The sequence below is a fragment of the Cnephaeus nilssonii genome, assembly GCF_951640355.1.
Source record: "Cnephaeus nilssonii genome assembly, chromosome: 6".
NCBI lineage: Eukaryota > Metazoa > Chordata > Mammalia > Chiroptera > Vespertilionidae > Cnephaeus > Cnephaeus nilssonii.
In genome coordinates, this window is record NC_137077.1 from 27,931,258 (window position 1) to 27,954,229 (window position 22,972).

Genomic DNA, 22,972 nt, shown 5'->3' on the forward strand with positions numbered 1-22,972 from the left:
TATATCCTCTTCCACCAAGCTAAATACATTTTTACAACCCTTTTTATTTTCTTTATTTCTTTACATTTCTGAAATGAGATGTTTCTTCTAAAACAATGCTAGTGTTTTTACTAAGATTTGTGCCTGTGTGTGTGTGTTTGTGTGTGTGCGTGCGCGCGTTAGAGACCTGTACTGATTTCAGTGGTCTCTCCCAATCTCGTTTTCCATGAGGCCTGTTATGTTTAGCCCACAATTTGCAGAACACCTCACCTCTCCTTTTATAAAAAGAAACTTGTACCACATATTAACAGGAATGCTTGAATCTATAAATAATTTTTAACTGTGTTGTGTTTACTCCTAATATTTATGTTCTAATCTATGGTCTTATTTTGTTGAAACCAGAGTCCTTTTTTGCAAAATGAGGGAGGTGGGCAAGAACAATGCTACAATGCTTCCTTTCCAGTTTTTGAGATCTCACTTCATGCAAAGTTATACATGATACTCCCCTAATTAAAATAATTGCATATTTTCAAGACTGAATCCATATGTTAGAACAAAAATGCAAATCTACCCACTAACCCACCAAAATTCTCATGAAATGACAGGAAAAAATATTAATGAAAAGCAATAAAGGTCAATAGCATGGATAGGACAAAACAATAACAAGGGGGTTGCAGAGTCCCCAGGTAAATGTCAAAAGATAGTTAAAATAGGATGGGCTTGGGACACTCACTTGACAGCTTTCTAAAAAGCAGACAATTTTCTAAGGAATGATCATTTTTCAAAATTAGCTCAAGGAGAAGTATAACAGTGTAATAGAACAATAAGCAGTGGGGAATGAAAAATTTCATTTTAGGCAAATTGCACCAAATCTTTAGGGATTACAACAGAATCCCACAAGCAAAATGAACACAAAACCCAACTAATAAATATCATGGAAAAATCTTTGATTGATAATAGAACAGAATCTATAAAACATCCTGGGAGAACACTAACACTTTACTGAAGGGCATAAAAGAGAACCCGGGTGCATATAGATGTATTCTTTTCCTTGGAAGGAAGATTTAATATTATCAAAATGACAACTCTTCTCATATAACTCCATAAATAAAAGATAAATCAACACAATATTAACATTTCCTCTTTAACATTGGCACACTAATTCTATAATTGTTCTTGAAGTGAAATTGTGCAAAAATAAATAATATATTTTCAAATGGTGGCTTTCACTCATTTTCGCACTTCAAAATATTCTGTAAAATTAAATAATTGAAGCAATTTGGTATTGGCACAAGAATAGATAGATGAATTAATGGAATGCTTAAAATCCAGTAACAGATGGGCTATTTATAAAAATTGGTCATGTGTTAAATAAGTCAGAGATTAAAAGATGTTCATATTAATTAGGAATGTATAAGAAAGTTTCTATTATGTAGAAAGAAATATCTAAAATTGAGGCTGTATATCAATTTAATAAATGCATCCCAAATAGATTAAGGAAATAAGTATAAAGAGCAAATTAGTAAGTTAGTGTTGCTATGAAATAATTAAGTTGAATTCTTTAAAGATTATTCATAAAGAGTAATTATTCAAAATTTTTACTGCTCAATTAAATGTGGAAGAAATCAATTGAGCCCTAACCGGTTTGGCCCAGTGGATAAAGCATCAGCCCGTAGACTGAAGGGTCCCGAGTTCAATTCTGGTTGCATGCTCAATCCTCAGCCCCAGTCAGGGTGCGTAGGGGAGGCAACCAATTGATATATCTCTCTCATAATGATGTTTCCCTCTCTCTAAAAATCAATAGAAAAATATCCTCCCACTTCCTTCCACTCTCTCTAAACATCAATGGAAAAATATCCTCAGGTGAGGATTAACAAAAAACAACAATAACAAAAAATCAATTGAAAAGATTAGAAAAATATATATAAATCTAAATCAATTCTCCATTCATATTGTTCCTCGAGCCCAAGCATATTCTCGTTATTAAAGAAGCTGAACTGTTTGAGGGTTTGGGGGATGGATGAAAAAGGTGAAAGAGATAAATACAAATTGCTAGTTATGAAAAAAGTCACAGGATTGTAAAGTATGGCATGTTAACCTTTTGCACTCGGATGTCAAGTGTGACTCGACACGGTTAGCATTAGAATAAAGGAATTGAGAAAAAAGCAAGCGAGTGCAAAGGGTTAAATATAGTCAATAATACTATGTAACTATGTATGATGCCAGATTATTATACTTACTGCTGTGATCACTTCATAAGGTGTGGTAGAGTTGTCTAATCACTGTGTTGTATGCCAGAAACTAATACGATATTGTATATCAGCTATAACTGAAAAAAATAAAATTTAAAAATAAATAAATAGATTAGCTAAACCTGGAAATTAAGAGATAATTGCCAAAAATGAGACACATAATTTTAATCAATAGACCTTTTAGCCTATATCAAAGGCCTTCTTCATCCCATCTAATAAAGAGGGAATATGCAAATTGACCATCACACTGCCACAAAGATGGCGGCTCCCATAGCCACAAGATGGTGGCGCCCAGTCCCATCAGCCCCACTGGAGTCCCCCAGTCCTTTCAGCCCCGCTGGAGGGGCCAGGGAAGGGTGGCAGGTGCATGGTGCAGTCGGACCCACCCTCAGCCCCCCAGCTGCCCAGGGCTGCCCAAGGCTCAGGTAACCAGGGCCGGCAGAGGCTTGAGCTGCCAGAAATGGCAGCAGCAGAGGTGTGATGGGGTCATCGCCTTCCCCTGATTGCTGGGTCGCCTCCTGCCCCTGAGGGCTCCAGTACTGTGAGAGGGGGCAGGCCGGGCTGAGGAACACCCCATCCAGTGCATGAATTTTCATGCACCGGGCCTCTAGTTCTAATATAAAAACTTTGGATATTGAGAGGCTATGTAGGTATTTTTAGTTTAAAGATAAAATGTTTTAAGATATATGTTGTTTTTATCATTTCTATCTCTAATTTTTTGATCAACCAATTTACTACTTTTCTTGATTTTTTCAGTTAAGTAATAAAAGAATCTGAAACTAAAATTTAAATGATCTCTACTTGGGAAATTGTAGGGTAATTGTAGAGAACTGAATAGAACAAGTCTAAACTTTATTTGAGAATATGATATAAATAATTATTAAACTGGTGTTGGAATAAAAATATTAAGACATGTCACATTTTAAAAATTAGGTAAGCACTGGAAGATTAAATATATATTTGTCTCCCAATTCTCTAAAGGTAGAGAGTCTCCAAGAAGACTCAATCCCAATAAATGAAGGAAAATAATTTAAAAATATATTGTTAATATAAATCTACATTAACATAGGAGAAGAAATTGTTATGAGTGTAATAGTTTAAATTTTCTGAGTAACAGACGAAGTCTCAAAAATAACTTAAGAGAAATTTAGCTACAGGCTAAATTGAAATAAAACAATGTCATTTTTAACAGAAATATATGTGTGTGCTTAGCCTACAAAATAAAATAAAAGTGCTATAAAATCTTTGTTATTCCTGAAAAAAGAGAAAGAAAACTTGTCTTATTTGTTTTGTTTTGTCTAGTTTAGTACAATTCAAATGTTTTCCATGAAAATATGTTCCTATAATATAATTTTTTTAAAAAGGGAAAAATTACAAGAGTAAATCCTTCTAAAATCTAATAATTACCAAATATCTATCTGATAATTACCAGTCCCTACCACACACACACACATAGGAAAAGATAAGGAAAGAACTACTTTCCTTTTAGAAAGGGGTAGAATTGGAAGATTTGGGAAATAAAAATATAGGATGTTCAGTTAATTTTTTCTTTTTTTGCATTTTAATTTCTTTATTGATTAAGGTGTTACATATGTGTCCTCATCCCCTCATTACCTTCCCAACCCCCCCCCCACTCATGCCCTCACCCCCCTGGTGTCTGTGTCCATTGGTTAGGTTTATATGCATGCATACAAGTCCTTTGGTTGTTCTCTCCCCCTTACCCCCACCCTCCCCTGCTTTCCCTCTGAGGTTTGACAGTCTGATCGATGTTTCCCTGTCTCTGGATCTGTTTTTGTTCATCAGTTTATGTTGTTCATTATTTCCCATAGATGAGTGAGATCATGTGATATTTATCTTTTTCTGACTAACTTATTTCACTTAGCATAATGCTCTCCAGTTCCATCCATGCTCTTGCAAATGGTAGGAATTCCTTCTTTTTTACCACAGCATAGTATTCCCTTGTGTAGATGTACCACAGTTTCTTAATCCACTCATCTGCTGGTGGGCACTTAGGCTGTTTCCAAATCTTAGCTATGGTAAATTGTGCTGCTATGAACATAGGGGTGCATATATCCTTTCTGATTGGTGTTTCTAGCTTCTTGGGATATATTCCTAGAAGTGGGATCACTGGGTCAAATGGGAGTTCCATTACAATCCAAAACACTCAAACACTTAGAAACTGAATAGCATGCTATTAAATATTGTTCAGTTAATTTTAATTTTAAAAAAACTAATTTTTAATTCTTAATATAAGTACACATCAAATATTACATAAGACAATAATACTAAATATTTCATTTATTATTATATGAAATTCCTATTTACTAGACATCTGTTTTACCTGGTGGGTAAAATAAAGTCAGTTTGAGAAAGCAGTAAACATATCTGAAGTTGAATTCATTGGACTAGGGTACAAGGCCCAAACTTCAACACACTGGGGAAAAGAAGCTTTGAGAGAGCAAGTTAGGTTGATAGTACTAATTGCTTCTCAGAATCAAAACAGAAATCTAAGGGAGGAAGAAGGAGTTAAGGTTGGGGGAGGTAAACGGAAAGGATGTTGATTATATGGGATAGAATATGAAAATGACCATTGGGGCAGAACTTCAGTGAGGAGAAATCCAGGAGTGAATGATTCCAGGAATTCAGGGAATACACAGGCATTGCCTTATGTCTAGACTAGCAGTAGAAATAACTCAAGGAACAAGATAAGAGCACGATGGATAGACTGGGACCGAAATCTAGTTTAGACTAATAGGAGAAATGATAATAGGGCATGGAACATGTTATGTATACTTTTACCATTTGGGTGAGTGGATAGGTTGTTTTGTTTTCTTAAAAATGTAGTCATTGTGAAAATAAAAGCACAGAGAATTTAATACATATCAACATAATAATGTTTTATTTGTCTGACATTGTTGGAAATAGGTGGTCCCAAATATTTAGTGAATTTTCCAAATAAATGAATATATCACCTTAAGTGCCCCAGATTTTTAATATTAAGTTTGTTTCTCTTGAAATCCTTCATATTTTTAACCAATTTTCTTAAGCAAAGTACATTAGCACAATTTACCCTTTTTAACGACTGAGAGTCACTAGAGGTATAGAAATTCAAAGCTGTAGAAGAGATCATATAGTAAAAGCCCTTCACTGACAAGGAATCAGATTTACACTGTAAACAATAAATGTTTACACACAGAGGGAAAATCAAGCAAGCATCAAGAAAGGAAAGAAAGAAAGAAAGAAAGAAAGAAAGAAAGAAAGAAAGAAAGAAAGAAAGAAGGAAGGAAGGAAGGAAGGAAGGAAGGAAGGAAGGAAGGAAGGAAGGAAGGAAGGAAGGAAGGAAGGAAGGAAGGAAGGAAGGAGAAAATATATTACATAGTTCAGAAATTTCTGAACTATGAATGGATCTTTTTTTGTTTAATCTGCGTGTCAATCCTTTGATGTAGACATTAATATCCCAACTCTAAAAAAGAAAACATTGAGTTTCAGATAGTTTAATTGACCTTCATAAGGTTATGGAGCTGTCTCTAAAGCCCATGACATTTTCACCTCACCACCCTGCTTCTTTGATACAGTGATCCCCACATACACTTTGTGGTATCAGTTGGACCCTCTGGAAGCATGCTGTCCTCGGTGTTGAGATGGCTGGGCAAAACCAACTTTGAATATGTAAAATATTCTGTATTATAATTTATATGTCCACTCTTAAAGCATCTAGTCATTTTCTAGCATAATGCATTTGGAGATAATTATAACATCTTGTCATTTAAAAATAAATATCAAACATATATAAAACTAGGGATATATATAAAACTTTTATCAGACTTAGTTCCAAAAATACAAAGAAATGAAATCAGAGAATAAAACAAACACTTGGGGATATTACAGGAGGAAATGACTGCTCATTTTTTGTTCTTCAGTGATCACTCTTTGGGGAGCCATAAGATATTTCAGAAAGATAAATCTGTTATTCAACTTAATCTGCAAAAAAATAGAGAAGCTCCAGGAAAGTTATCTCGAAAGGTAAGACCTTCTGCATATTGGTTATAATTTGCAAACTGATCATTTTAAGGACAATATTCCCATCTTTATGGATTGTTACCAATTTCTAATTATATAACGTAATGAATATATGTTCATTTGAGTATATTTATTAAAACACAATTAGTTATTTATCTACATGCTTGTTGACAATTTGAAGTGAAGCAATTACATGGGCACTTTATTGCAACCTCAGTAAAATAATAGATCTATTGGAAAAATTTATGAGAAACTTGTAAAGGTTATCGTATTCAAACCATCAATGAATCCACTAGAAAGTGAATGTAATAGAAAATGTGAAAAGGATATCATTAAAGGAAGAGAAGAAGAACAACTCTTTCTATTTGAAAACTGTTTATGTCTGAGTCAACACAGTTTAAATCAGGGCAGATTAATATTCATAATAAATAATAAAACTACCTAGAAAGGAATGACTGTGCTTTAATGACACAGTTTCATGCTGTTAGATATGAATTTCATTCCCTGTGTGATGTGTTGAGTTACCTCAAACCCAAATTGCACAGTATGCAGTGAACTTTGATATGTTGGCAGTTTTTATCTGTAGAATATTCCAATTACCTGCTTTAAGCAAAAATCCCAGCACCCTGTCATTTACATCAGATAACAGATTTCCAGGGCAGAGCTCTTTTTTTCCCTACTTGGAGGTGTTTCATCATAAAAAGTGTCAGATGGCACATTAGGCTGCAATGTATCTATGTGGAATATAACATAATGAGGCCAAAAGAGAGTTGTTTAGAAACATCTTTTGGAACTGGTTACCTAACTCAGCCAGTGTTGACAGCTACAGGGCAATGCATCTGAAATCTCCACAAAGAAACGTGATAAAGTACAGCTAATACCCTCAATATTAATGAGCCTAAAAGGCTTCCCATTGTCCTCAATGTTGACAAAAAAAGCTGAAATCATCATGTTTCATTTCAACACGGAGGAAGAGAGAAAATCTATGATTTTAACTTCTACTCCAGTTTAGAAGTTGCATGGTGCTAAAGAAAAAAAAAAAAAAAAGAAGGTATCTCATTCGTATAAATTCACAGATCAGTAACATGTCAGTTACATGTAAATTGAGGTTTATTCTTAAATCCCTATGACTCCATATATTTTATGTCTGGGACTTGAACATTTCTGTTACATTGAGTGTTTACGATAATTCTATATGGTAAATGCTATTAAAAATAAGGAAATGAATCACAGGGAGCTAGGTGGCTTTCCCCAGATCACATTCATGGAGCTGGTGGGCAGAAGAGCATGGATTTGAGCCCAGTCAATGAGTCTTCATAGCCCATACTTTATGCTAGCAACTCAATGTACTCAAGAGTTTTAGGTATGAGTTTCAGAACAATCGGACAAAATTCTAGCTTTTTATATTTTTCTATGTTTTATTTTGTTTTCCACAGCTCTATACACATGCCCCAATGTCTTGAGCATAATAGGTGTTTAGAGATAATTACATTAAGTGCCGCACATTGTTAGCAGAGTTTTACATGTATTTATTCACAATATTAAAGAGGAAAAAAAAGGATTTAAATTATAGTTGTCAAGAAATGCCTGCTCTTCAAGCTGTCATTTGGATCATAGCAGGAATTAAGTTACAGGGTTCTTTTTTTCATGCCTCAAGGTTCAACTTATGAATCATTACTCCCCACAATGAATATCACCAACTCTTGCTTAACTAATTCAACAACTTATAGGTAAAGAGTAAAAATGCTTTTTCTCATCCACAACTTTTCATAGCAGTGACACTGTTATTTAAAAACTGATAATATGCTTGATGGCATAGGTATCTGTATATTCACCATTCACTCATATGTACTGTGTAACTGCTGTGGGGTAGGCCCATGAGTAGAGTAGTGATCAAAATCAACAAGAGGGCTTAGTATCCAGGGCATTCAACTGGCTTTGACTCTCAATTAAGAACAGTGGCAGCCTCCACATAGCCTATGAAAAAGGCATTCCATGTTTCCATCTCCCTAAATCCTGGCTCTTCCAGGATATTTTTAAAATCACATTCCAAGAGAGAAGACATTATAATTTATTAAAATCTATTAGGGTTTACTTCCAGGTACTATGCTAAGTATACTATATGATATAAACCTAATAATTTGTTAATTCAATAAATATTTATTGAATGTTTTTTACATGTGATGTATATGGTATTTGCCTTTAAAGATCTTATATAGTGAAGAAACAGTTTAGTGAACCTCCTTATCATTTGGAATTATTAGAACACATACTGTATATGCACTGACTGTTACTCATTTGTTCATTGAACAAATAATAATTGAGTACTCGTTCTAGAATGTTGAGTTCACATCCTAGTAAAAGAGGAGACAGACAATAAAGAAATATACATAATGATTCTGATAGAAATATGTGCTTTGAAAGGAAAGATAGCTATGATTTTAGAGTCTGGAATAAGAACCCTTTATACAAATGAAAAGGAAGGAGTAGTGCTGATAATTATTTTTATTTATACATTCTAGAGCATATAGGCTTAGCTTTTACCACAAGATATAAGGAGTGTTAAATTTATTAATTTGGCATCTTGTTTAAAAGCAGAGATTCTGGATTCATATTGCCAAATTGAAATCTCTGCTCTTGGACATATCATTAAGTTCTCTGCACCTGAATTTTCTCATTTAAAAGTGTGGATAATAATAGTACTTACCTAATATGGTTACTATAAGAACTCAATTAGGAAACATAAATGAAAAGCTTAAGTCAGTTCCTGCACTAAGTCAGGACTATATAAATATTAGTTGTTGATGTCATAAAATTAGGGTGTTAGGCTATATGTTATTTTAATCTTTTTCTCTTAAACTCTATATGATAAGAAGATAATGAATGTTCTTTCATTATTCTATTTTTATTTTTTTCATTATTCTCTTTTTAAAGTGCTGTCAACATTTTATGTGATTTTCATAAATTTAGGTGTAAGAAAAAAATTATAAACAATTATATTTTCTTTCTAGTAAAACAACATAAACTTGGCTTGATAATATTTTTATATTATATTAAGAATATAATCAGTATTATTATACTATTAAATATAGTGATAGCATTGCCTTTCAGTAGATATTTCAGAATTCTAAAAGGCATTACAAAGCTCAGTTAATCTCAGATTCCTTTCTTATTTTAAACTTGCTTATGTTATAATAAATTAGAGAATTTAATTCTTCTTCCACTACAGTATTCATAAAACAGGTTGACAGTCTTTAGAAATCATTCAGATTTTCAAATGTCAAAATCCTCATCTTGATGTAATGTGAATGATTGAGACTTTTCTAAAAAGAAATTTTGTTCTCCCTCTATCTCTCTTAAATTTGATCAAAAGTATTACCAGCATCGTAGATATTAATCATAAATTCAAGATCTCTTTCTAGCTCAAGGAAATATTCACAGAGCATTTACAGCAAAAGATTTTCGTGTGAAAAAAAATGCTTTAGCTTTTCCCTTAAGATGAAAGTATGGCCTTCAGTTTTGGAGTAAAGTACATCATATATTTCATGGACAACTGCTTAAATTTTCCTCCAACTTTTTGAGATGCTTTAAATAAAAATTTTCTCTTGTAAATTACAGTATTACAAAGGTCACCCTACGTGCTCACGTGCACACACACACACACACACACACATACACACAATCATCTCTGGAAGCCAAGTTAAGTCGTTGTAAAATAAATATTATTATGCTGTACAGAAAGATGCAAATAAATCATGTTACTTATATGCTTGTTTTGATTTTAAATTCTGAAAGAATTCAAGTGCCAAATATTACAGTTTAGATCTTACTCTCTCTTTCCTGGCTCCAGTTTTAACTTTTTATTTTGCTTCCCCTCTTACTGTCCTTTCCATATCTCAAGTTTAGATTTTGCTATTGCAGAAAAAAAAAATGTCTTTAACATTATCACACTTTCAAATGTACTCATCCCACTGACTATAGATGTAAATTCCTAGAAAGTACACCTCATGTTTTCAATTTCCTTAGCATTTTTACAAAGTGTTTTTAATAGCATGAAATCAATGTATTTATTATAGTGATGAGCTGATTCTATCCATGTAATTTAGCTTCCTCCCAAAAGAACCCTATATAAAAATTAATGTACCTTTAACCTTAAGCCATATAAAGGTTTTCCTTCTGTCAGAAGCTCCAATTGGCAGTTTTTTAAATAGATTGTGTGTGTATTGACATATAAGACGGCATGCACCCCAACATTAAAGGAACTCACTCAGCTCCCAAACTTAACGCCACCGTGTGGTGAAATAGTGTATTGCATTCTCTGCAGACTTGCCATAGGGTTTTCATGAACAACCTTGCAGAAGCTCTCAAGGAGTTCTGGTGTGAACATGGGAGCACAGGCACATGGATCACAGGACTGATATTTTACATGAGTAGTTCCTGCTCCTCTCGGGGGAATGATCATAATGCCACCTGATAACTCCTGGGATTTATATCTATCGGCAGTTTTAAATCATTAGCACAATTAAATGTTCATGAAATGCAATGTTCTCACCTGTTTGGCAGCAACATGTGGTTAAGCTGAAAATGGAGGTGTTCATTCTGTGTTTGTGGCCAATCTGGCACGCTGTCAGGTCTTACACCTCCATGGCTTCTGTTTTCTAAATGCAAAGAAAATGCACACGTGTGTGCGAGGTGTCTAAAAGCTGCCTTCCATGCAGGATAAATTAATGTTTGACCTTGGGGATATTGGTATGTCCTTCAATTGTCCTTGAGGTTTCTCTCCAACTAAAGCTAGCTCTCTGTTTTACTTTTGTAAAGAATGCTTGTACAGTTAAGGAGAGTCTTTGTAAGGTCTTTAAAACAAAGTATTAAGATGATGAATGAGGGTTATCAAAGAGGTGAATTAAATGACAGCAGGAAGTTACAGGGCTATTTTTATCTGGTACTCATTCCTATTCACTCTATAAATATTAATATATTCTGCTGTCTACAGCATGAAGATGACCACAGTCCATTTTTTCTGAACCAACTTCTTGAATTTATGCACATTTGGAAAATATCCAGGTGAGACATTTATTTCTGTTCCAAGACTATCTTCTGACTGAGTCCTCAAGTGCCAAATCACAATTCTCAAGGGATTGTAAAAACCATTCTTTCACTAGTACCTCAGAAGCTATTGTACTTTTAATAGATACCTCCTTTTGGCAAATTCTGTTAATAATTACCTACTCCTCACAGTTATTCAGATACATTTGAAGAGCTGCTAACACCTTCCAGAACAATCTAACATTCATTTTAAAATACCTCTGCTACCACTTATTACATTTTCAATGATTTTTTCACATTCATCTTGTGAATTTGAGTTTGCACGTGTCACAAATCTCTGTATAATGGCATTGCCATACTTTGAAAGTCACCATCTCCTGCTTTAAATCCCTCTCTGAAAATACCTAGTATATCACAAAGGAGTGTGGATTCAAATTGGAAAACTCAAGTGGTAATGAATGAACATATGTTAATTGATTCCAATATCTTAATGTATGCATGTATTGTTTGAAAAATTAAACCTAACTCAGAAGCTAACTTAGGAGAAGATGCCAGTGGTACAGCATGGGTTTATCTGGAACGAATGTTTTTCTGAGTTGAATGAGCAGATAATGGGGTGTGGGAGGTATAGGTATTAAATCACTAAAGAAAAGCCTGCTGTGAAAACAAGATGAGTTAAAATTGATTTTAGTAACTATCCCTTCACGGCGTTGTTAGCCATTTTGTATACATTCTCTCCTGTGATTCTGCAGTTCTGGAATTTGAAGTTAAATAACTTAACTGGCCTAAAGTCACTTAGTTCGTTAGTGGCAGGACTGAAATCAATGCTGTCTGAAATTTGCACAGGCCATATTCTTTTATTAAACTACTCTGTCTTTCCGTGCATGCCTCTCCTTTTTCTGCCAAAACATTCAGCCTAACACCATATGATTATATAGAATGAGTAGGATTATAGAGGACTTTTGACCGGTGTCCTGTGAAGCCCATGACACAGTCTCTGTGGTCGCCTGAGCTAAGTCCTCCATGTGTCCCTTCTGTTGGGGTTGAGTCTTGATTGCTGTTGGCACGTCAATGGAAGTGATGGACCCACAAGCCGATTGGTTGTAAGGACTGGCCTTGATCACAGTGAAGGAGCTGCTGTGCAGGGGCTGGCCCTACAGAGCAGGACTCACTTTAACAGAGCTCTGGGACCTGCCAAGTCTGCCCTACGGGTGTGTCATTCATTGAGGTAGTTGGGTAGTACTCAGGTGTGGTCTGAAGCTGGCCACCGGGTATATTGGTTCCGGGGCCTCCTGAGGGGAGCTGTGGTGCAGGCCAAGGTCAGCCATTGCCTGCATCCTGGGGTCCCTGGGTATGGGCTACGGAGTGATCTGCAGTTATCCTTTTAAAAGCTAGTTTGCTATAGAACCATAGACAAAGAGAAGTCGTGATAATTGTGCTAAAGTTAATATATTTTCCCACCCAATTTTAAGCAGTTTTTGTTTTTCTTTCCAGACAGTGCCTCTCAACAATAATCAACAAATATGACTCCCACCTGAAATACCTATTGAATACTCAGGTATTAACTTTTGTTAATTTATCAACTCAATAAGCATTTATTAAGCATCTACCCTTTTTCTAAAACTTTGCAAGTTTCTTAAGATATGAAGATGAATAAAACAGAGTATCTACACTTGAGTGGCTTCCATTCTATCACGAATAATCAGACAAGTAAATAGATGTGTGTAATGAAATATCATTGGTCCCATGAAAGACCTATGTGTATACAGGACACCTGAAAGGGGTTTATCGATTTTACTTGTTTGAAAAATGAGTATGCCAGTCAAAGGAAGGGCATAGTGAAAGAAGGTAGGAAGTAGGCATCACTTTTAGCAAAGACAAACATGAACAAAAGCACTTAGGAAACAGCCTGGTGTGATTAGGAAACTGTATGAAACTTGCAATGGCTACAATTAGGTTTCAAGGTGATAGCTTGGAAAGAGACCAGCTGAAAGGGGCAAATGGGGTAAAATTATATAGGATCTTAAGGACATATTTTTGACAAGTTAAATCTTTTCTAATTTATCAGGTGATGGCATGGAGCCAATATGCAGAGCAGTGGAATGACAGATGAATGATTAGAGGAGCATTTGATTAGCCCAGATGATGAGGGCATTGACAAAAGCTCCACTGTAAGGATGGATAGGAGGGAACAGATTCATAACTGGTGAAAATGTATAATTTACATGGAAGACTATGAGTAACAAAATAACAGGTTGTCTAAAATACCCGCAGATTCCTGGCTGTTAACTGACTGCATGAGGAGATCAATTCACTAAAATAGTGAGGAGAAAAGTTAGCTTGGCGTGGGAAATTGAGGGATTCAGTACAAGACTACTGAGATTTGGTCACGAACTGGGCATCCACGTTGTAATCACCATGAGGCAGGCCATTTCTTATAGCTTGTTCTTCTAAGGAAGGTTAACTTTCCACAGATAAAACATTCTATCATTACAGAAAATTGTATAAGTGAATGTTTTTAAAACAAGTGAGGGCTACTTTTTTCATTAAATAATTTGACTCCTGATATATAAGAAGTGACTACTTCTTATATTAATGAACAGAAAAGGTTTATAAAAATAATAAATTATATTTCTTGATATAGATACCAAATTCATATGTGAATTTAACAAAAGTATTTAAAGATATGGTGATGAGAAATACATAGCTGATATTCCTTCCCCAAGAATAATCCCCTCACTCTAATTCCATTTTTCTTTTTTGAGCCTGGCCTAAGTCTGGAAATTTAAAATGCAGAATATGAAAATAATTCAAAATTAGATTGTTTTAAGTCTCGTAAATGTGTCATAATTAGTACTTCTTTCAGCTTTCTTCTTCACCTTTGTGACAGTCATTCTCTACCTTTGTGATAGTGTAGAATTTGAAATTTACCATGTACCTAGGACAGATTATGACTTTATTCCCAGATCATTTATGTATCTTGACAATATGTTGATAGACTTTTGAGGTTATGGCAAATTACTTACAGATGAATTGTAATGATCAAAATGCCAAATGTCTCTGTACTATTCATGCATCATAGACGTCTTTTTACATACACACACACAAACCCATACATACACGACTTGTTGAGAATCTGTTAACAGTTCTTATTTTCCAAATACAGAAGTTTGATCATATTACTCATATATAAAGAACCCAATATTTCCACTTTGAAAGAAGCCATTGACTATTGTAAATTAAAATATGACTTAAAGCTTGGCAAAACATCAAAGAAATGGTGTCTCTATATTACTACTGGCAAATAGTTATCATCATCCACATCTGAATTATTTTATAAGTAGGCCACAGTGTATGAGATTTTCCAGATGAACTCTATGTGAAACAATGAGCTTTTTAATGGGATTCTAAAGCAGAATCAATAGTAAATATCTGAGAAGTGAGGATAGACTGTGATATTATCAATTCACAATTTTGGGCTTTCTATTTATTTGACAAGTGAATTAAGTAGCATTTCATCTGTGTCAAAAACAGTATTGATTTGAAAAAGAATGTGGTTTTATATTTCCCAAACTTAGCTTATTACACATAATTTGAAAATTTTTTTAAATATACAGGCTGAATAAATATTACTGAATATCAATGTAGATATTTTAAGTTTCCAAATATTTTCTTTCTTTAGCAATGGTTACTTAATATTTTTTAGTGTTTTGTTGTTGTTGTTGTTAATCCTCATCTGAGGATATTTTTCCATTGATTTTTAGAGAGAGTGGAAGGGAGGGGGAAAGACAGAGAGAGAGAAACATGATGTGAGAGAGACACATCGATTGGTTACTTCTTCATGCATGGAGCCTGCAAATGAGTATGTACTCTTGACTAGAATCAAACCCAGGACCCTTCAGTCCACGGGCTGACACTCTGTCCACTGAGCCAAACCAGCTATGCAGTTAATTAACGTATTTTGAACTTGATTTATTTCAGATTGGGCATTTTGAAAGAACTTTTCCCTAACATATTGTTTAATGCAAATTACTAAACTATTTAGTCATGAGGATAAAGAGAAACGGAAGTCAGAACCGTGCTCTGAAGTTGCTGAGGTTTTATTTGAAGAGACAGTGTAGTCACATAAATAACATACATAGACAGGTATTTACACAGAGCAAAGCTGTGTAAAATCAGACTTCAATCTGGGCGAAGAGTTAGCCTCTGATGCAAAGTTGCTTCTTCCTTGTAGAGTCCAATATGTGGTCTCCAACATTTTTTATTAAAATGTCAAGTAGGATTTTTAGAGAAAGTCAGCAATTCCTATCACTGATGACAAACTTATACTAGAATCTAGTATCTTGTGAATTAATTGTAAACTAGAGGGATCTGGATTGAGAAATATATATTCACTAGAGGCCCGATGCCCAAAGATTTATGCAAGATTAGGCCTTCCTTCCCCTGGCTGTCGGCACACGGGACCTGGGCCTTCACTCCAGCCTGAGCCACCTTCTGCCTTCACTCTGGCCCGGAGCAGCCAAGGCGGTGCGGAACGCCTGCGTCATCGCCATGGCAAGTGTCCTGGACTGGCTGCCACCATCTTTGTTGCATCAATTTGCATATTCCCTCCTTATTGGCTGCAGGTACCACCATCTTTGTCGCAAAGTGACGGTCAATTTGCATATTCTGTATTTATTAGATAGGATGCTTCAAAATGTGGCTTGGCTTCATCAAACAACTACCTGGTCTAAAACCCCTTACTTTCTAGCCCATGACTCGGAGATATTACCTAGTAGATAAATAACCAGAAGAATATATGGCTGTGAGGAAGGCAGAATATTACTTAGCTCACACTTTTCACTCCCCAGAGCCCAAATTCAACTGTATTCAGCCACTAGATAGAGACTGAAAATTCTATAAAGAAGTAGAAAGAATGGGGGTGCATAAGGATCTTAAATATTTAGCATTTTCAGAATGGAAGCTCTTATAGTAACAAGCAGATCTGTTGTTGGATATTCAAAAGTTCCAGTTTGACACAGAATTTAAACAGAGTGACTGCAAAGACAGAATTTAAGAGCAGAGATTCCAAAGTCAGATCAATGTATATGCCAACCCTCTACCCACTCGGAAAGTTTTTATTTAACCTTCCTAGAGTTCATATTATATTCATCGCTAAAGTCCATATAATAAAATAAAATATAATGATATTTTTAAAGTTAATAAAACCATGTATGTAATATGCTTAATACATATAGTATATGGAATATAAAAAGTATTCAAGGAAAGGTAAGTACAATGTTAGTTTATTGCTATTAGAGTTACAATGTTTTTAATATATAATTTTATTGATTTCAGGGAGGAAGGGAAAGAGAGAGAGAGAGAGAGAGAGAGAGAGAGAGAGAAACATCAATGATGAGAGAGAATCATGGACCGCCTGCCTCCTGCATGCCCCCTACTATTTTTAACACTTTGTAGAGGACTACAAAGGATTCAGAAGAAAAATGTTGCAAAATTCATTTGCATTCACAATAGAATATAAGAAAAGGTGAAAAGGAAGCAAAAAAAAAAATCATTTAAAATAGGATAAAATAAATAGGTAACTAGGACCAGTTGTAAGATTACAAAAGGAAAAGTCAAGAAGAGGAAGAGGTAAAGTCACAAGAAACATAAAACACAGTTGCAGAATTGGAACCTATCTTAGTAGAAATAAAGGGCAGATTGAAACTACTGAAAGTCCAACCTCTTATGTATTGAACATTCCAGACTTGAAGAAAAACAAAAATGAAAAATTGAAAGTAAATCTTCAACAAGAAAAGTAATCACTAGCCAACATAATTTGTATTCCTAGTGAGAAAGAGAGCATTGAAGGATTTTGTCAAAGAAATTACATGATCTGACATTTGATTTGAATATTTTGCAGTGAATTATGTACTACATAGAGGACATATAATAAGATGTATACAAACTAAAGAAGAAGAATAGAGCTGGCACTTATATTAAACATTAAGTTTAGGAGCAGCCGGTGTGGCTCAGTGGTTGAAAATTGACCTATGAACTAGGAGGTCATGATTTGATTTCCAGTCAGGGCACATTCCTGGGTTGTGGGCTCAATCCCTAATGAGGGGCATGCAGGAGGCAACTGATCAATGATTCTCTCTCATCATTGATGTTTCTATCTCTCTCTCTCCTTGCTCTTCCTCTCTCTGAAATAAATAAAAACATATCTTTTAAAAGAAGTTTAGGAACAAAATATTGTCAGTGTCATAGGATCTGCCTGCTTGCCATTTCATATCTCTTTTTTTTCTGCATAAGAGTTGTCCTTTGGTGAAAAGTATTTCGTAGCTTTTAATTACCATTTCACCACCAAAGTGTATATCCATTAACAATATAAGGTTTGAGTTTCCTTTCAATGTCTACTTCAATGGAGTCAAACTGTATATACTTTTTGAGCTATGTATTTTTTACTCAATATCGTTTTTGAGATTTATCCACCTTGTCCCATGTGGTTTTGATTTGTTTATTTTCATTGCTATATAGTACTCAACAAGAGAAGTGAACCTCAATTTATTTATATATTCTATTATTTATGTTATTATTAACATAAATATGTTATTAGAGGCCCAGTGCATGAAATTCATGCATGGGAGGGAGGGTCCCCTCAGCCCAACCTGCACCCTCTCCAATTCAGGAACCCGCAGGGGATGTCCAACTGCCGATTTAGGCCCAATCACAGGGATCGGGCCTAAACCGGCAGTCGGACATCCCTCTCACAATCCTGAACCACTGGCTCCTAATCGCTCACATGCCTGCCTGCCTAGTCAGCCCTAACTACCTCCCCCTGCCCACTGGCCTGATCACCCCTCACTGTCTCTGTGTGCTGGCCTGATCACCCCTAACTGTCTCCCCTGCCGGCCTGGTCATCCCTAACTGCCCCCGACTGCTGGTGATGTCACACCCAACTGCCCCCTCCCTGCCAGCCTGGTTGCTCCTAACTGTTCCCCCTGCAAGCCTGGTCACCCCCAACTGCCCCCCCTGCCAGCCTAATCACCCTAACTGCCCCCCCCCCGCCGGTCTGGTTGCCCCCAACTGCACCCCCACCACTGGCCTGGTTGCCCTAACTGCCCCCCCACCAGCCTGGTCACCTCTTACTGCCCCCCCTGCTGGCCTGGTTGCCCCCAACTGCCCCCCCCACTGCCAGCCTGGTTGCCCCTTTCAGCCTGCTTGTTCAGTCGTTTGGTTGTCCCTCACTAACCCCCTTGCCAGCCTGGTTGTAGGCAGCCATCTTATGAGGGTGTGATGGTCAATTTGCATATTACCTCTTTATTATATAGAATTATTTATTTAAAATTAAATTTATTTGGGTGACATTAGTTTGCTTTCAAGACTCCCTGTTTGCCTAAGCCTCAATATGTTTGTCTCTCCCCCAGTGTACTTTGTTCTTGTTTATTACTATTAAAAATAGACTCTTTTTTTTTATAGTAGGATAAAGGGAGTTTTTTGCTCTTAAGCCTCAAGATTGGAAATTTATGAGAATCCCTGCCTCATCCCTCCCTGCCTGCCCCCCCCCCTCCAACACACACACATGTGCCTTTTATTTGCAGTCTTATGTAGGAGAGTTTTCCTCACCTCCTTCCAGTGGTACCTGATCTCTGATTGGTATCCATGTGGGATCCAGGAATCAAAACAGTCTCCTACCCCTTCCAGGAGCAAAAGGTTTTTGTTTCTACTATTCTCTCATTAGCAAAGGATCCTCAGCCATATCTACCTCTTCCTCAGAGGGAAACTGCTTTTTTTTTTCTCTCTTTCTCTCCCCCCAGAGCAAGACTAAGTTAATAATGAAGTAGATCCTCTGGCAGCCGTGCCTTGATGCTGGTTCATAGTCAGGTCGCACATAAATAAAACAGCTGGCTTTTTTCATGTGAATTACTCATAAGTTATTCTTTCCCATGTTATAATTGAGTGGTTGTATTTTCTTAATCTGTGAACAACAATATGTATCCCATTTAAATCACATCTTACTTTAAGCACATTCATTGAGTATGTTAACATTTTTGGAATTCTGATTGTGTCTTTCACAGTATTAATTTAACTTTCTAGTAGCTATTCTTCATAGGTTTCTGTCATTCATTTTCAGTGTTTATAAAATCATATATAAGAGAGACTGGCAGCATATAAAAGAATGTTTTTCAACAAAATGGTATCCCTTCATATAATATCCATTTTGTGTACATGTATTGATAATGTTTTGATTAAAAAATGATCTAGAATTAGCAGAGTTAAAATCTTTCTGAGGAGTTGGGGATCCAAATATCTGCATGAAAACAGAAAGGAAAAATATTTCCCCACCTGTTTTGAATAAACTGTCCTAATCCTCCATTGAAATTACTGTGATTCTGGTGACTGAGCTGACATGTTTTAAAAAGCCACCATCATTAATGATATAAACAGAGTACATAAAAATACTGTAGAGCAGTGATGGGCAACCTTTTGACCTTGGTGTGTCAAACTTCGCCAAAAAACTGAGCATAACTCGGGTAGTGTGTCACTTTGAGGAAAAAACATTATTTCTCAAATGTTTCATCCTCAGGAGCAGCAAATGTTTCATCCTCGGCATGCGGCCACCTCAGCGGCCGCGCGTCATCAGAAATGGCTACACGTGTCAGTGCTGACACGCGTGTCATAGGTTCACCATCACTGCTGTAGAGAGAAAGGCGAATTAACACAGAATTAATGAAGAAAATATTTCTCAACATATTATTGATAATACACAGAAAAGAATAAGATCAAAAGAGAACAGATTTTTAAAAAATGAAGTCCAATTTAGAACATGTGAAAAATGAGAAATAAAAAGACTAACAAAAGGCTCCTAGAAGTGTGACCATAAAAATATGTGTATAACTATCTTAAGTGCAGCCAGCAATTTTGATTTTAAGAAGAGTTGGTCACTACTGTAGACTATATTTGTCATCAGTAATTTTTTGAAACATCAATTGTTTGAAGGATAGTATAATCAAATGATTACTAAACAATCCAGCACCAAACTTCCTTGTCCCAAGTTTGTTCTGAACACTGAATATGATTTTTAATAATTTGCCCTCCTGTACACTGTTTACAAATGCATTCCAAAACTTTTCATGGGTCTGCTGTCAGTTGCCTTGTTTTCAAAGTATTTTGCAGAAAACAAACATACTCTGTCTATCCCTCCCTTCCTCTTCTTTCCTTCCTCCTCACCATCCCTCTCCCCCCTCCAACTTTAAGATAACTAGAGGCCCGGTGCACAGATTCATACACATTGAAAGGAAATTAATTAGAAGTTGGCCAGCGGGGCGGGACTGGGCAAGACAGGCCGGACATGCCCTGGAACCAACCTCCCGTGGTCCCTACCCGGCCGGCCGCACCAGGGGCAGTGCCACAGCTCGAAGGGCGCCTGTGGCGTGAGCGGGGTCCCTCCAGTAGGTGGGGTCCCTCAGCCTGGCCTGCGAGGATCAGGCTGAAACCAGCTCTCTGACATCCCCTGAGGGGTCCTGGAGTGCAAGAGGGCACTCTGCAAAGTTGCAGTCACTCGTCAGCTTCTGCATTGAGCATCTGCTCCCTGGTGGTCAGTGCACGTCATACCCACTGGCCAGTCAGCTAGTCGCTTAGCCTTTTATACATGTAGATGTTAAACTAGAGTTAGAGCTGATACATATAATCTTAATAGTCCTACTTTTGAGCATTTGCTCAATGAAAATTATAGCTCAGGCCATAGGATAACCAGTCTTGAAAATCTGCTCTGTGCACAGGAACAACCATGTTTTAGTCTATGTCCTCTTCATGAAAAGAGTAAAGATAAATCAGCGTCCTCTCAATTTCAATAAACTGCAAGATCTGACTCTTTTCATCTACAGCAAAATGTGGAAAGTATTACTGAAGAAGTTAAAAATATATGCAGTGTTCTGGGATGTGTGGAGACCAAGCAAATTACAGATGCCGTAAATAAACTAAATCTAATTCTTCAGAGAAAATCAGAGGTAAATATATTCATCTATTACACAGCAATTATTTTAAACCTGAGTTCAATAATTAATTAAGGAGAGTGAAAGACTGGACTAACTACTGTGTGTGTGTGTGTGTGTGTGTGTGTGTGTGTGTGTTTGCACGCATGCAAGTATATTTCAAAACCATCAAAACAACTTTATTGTACAAAGGAATTTAATTAAGTTAAAAGGAAATCTCTTACACCTTTGAAGTTTGTAGTAACAATATAACTTCCAAGTGAGACTGAAATCAATCCTACAATCTACCTAGATGAATATGCTTATGTAATAATATTCACAGGCCAGTGTTTGTACAGACTGTTAATGGCTCTCACATGCACCAGTATATACAGGCATGAGTGTCCATGAATGCATGGTTAAGCACTTATGTAGAAAAGATGTCAGGTTTTGTGACATGTTTTTCTGAATTTGCAATGCACACTGCTTGTATGATCCCACAACCTGCAATGATTTCTTGTCTTCTTTTTCAGTTAAAAAAATGAATATTAAGTGATTTCCTTTTTTAAGCTCAAAAATCCGATTTGTGATTATTACCCAAGAAAAAGAATAGGAAATCTGGTTCGATGAATTCATTCAATCTTATTATGAGTTTAGCAAGGGATTAAGCAAAAAGATACACTGACTGTGATGATTATGATAATAAAAATAATAATAATAAGTCCCGGATAGTACATTGCAGTAATAAAATAGTTTCACTAAAATATTATTTAACTTAGGTTTTATTTTATTGCAGCTCTTCCTCATAGCAATGCTATAGTGTAGGTATTTTATGCTCATTTCATTATTGAAATCTGATGCCTACACTGCTTGTGTATAGGTCATTAATAGAGATTTGAACCCAGGGCTCTATACACATTCCAGTGTATGTGAAACTTTGTAAGAGAAAGATTACCTGCATCCTTACTTACATGGAAAGGAGCAGCACAGATTGTGTTACATTGCATAAGCCAGCCTTGACATTTCAAAAATTGATTTAAAAAGTGGGCAATTATATTAATATATATAAGTAATTGTGCTTATTGTTTCAAATAGGTAAACTATGAAAAAATCAGTAATGTCTTAAAGTTCAACTTTCCATGTTTTATTTTAATTAGAACATTTTTGTGATTAGCTAGTAGTAATGAATATATACACTTATGTACCTTATTTGCATGCATGGACAGGAAAAATGATGACCATAAGATTTCCAAGATAAACATTTATCAAAACTAAAAACACAAAGCAATGAAGAAATCAACATTTAAACACTATAATCAATAAATCCCAAACTTCAATGTCTCAGATAGACATGCATTTATTTCCTTAAATGTTTCTTAGTTTGGAAATATCTACTCTTACACTTTCCAATTATAGAAGAAAATGAAGCCAAAATTATCCTTCAAGGAGAAATTGAGTATTTTCTAGTCTCCAAAATTGTTTGTGTGTAGATATTTAGATCCATGGTTTTCACAAATGATAGCAAGGTAAGAAATCTGATGTGAGTACATATAATCTGGTCATATTTTTCTATTCTGTGTCAAAGTGGGAAAATTATACTATAGTCTTGAAAAACCTATCATCAATATGTTTTGGAAATAAATATCTTGATAAACTCAAAAACTTAGGAATTACATAATGTTAAAAGAAGCTTCCAATAATAACTAAAGTTAATCAGGA

At 35.7% G+C, this 22,972-nt stretch overlaps 1 protein-coding gene across 1 annotated transcript in view; it reads left to right on the forward strand.

Moving 5' to 3' along the window:
• PIK3C2G (phosphatidylinositol-4-phosphate 3-kinase catalytic subunit type 2 gamma) overlaps window positions 1-22,972 on the forward strand; it is a gene marked incomplete at both ends in the record, with an annotated part of 264,212 nt that overhangs the window by 21,459 nt on the left and 219,781 nt on the right. The window contains 4 exons of the mRNA XM_079775257.1: window positions 6,152-6,254; window positions 11,245-11,315; window positions 12,792-12,855; window positions 21,167-21,289. Coding sequence (XP_079631383.1) covers window positions 6,152-6,254; window positions 11,245-11,315; window positions 12,792-12,855; window positions 21,167-21,289 — 361 coding nt within the window. The remainder of the gene's footprint in view (window positions 1-6,151; window positions 6,255-11,244; window positions 11,316-12,791; window positions 12,856-21,166; window positions 21,290-22,972) is intronic.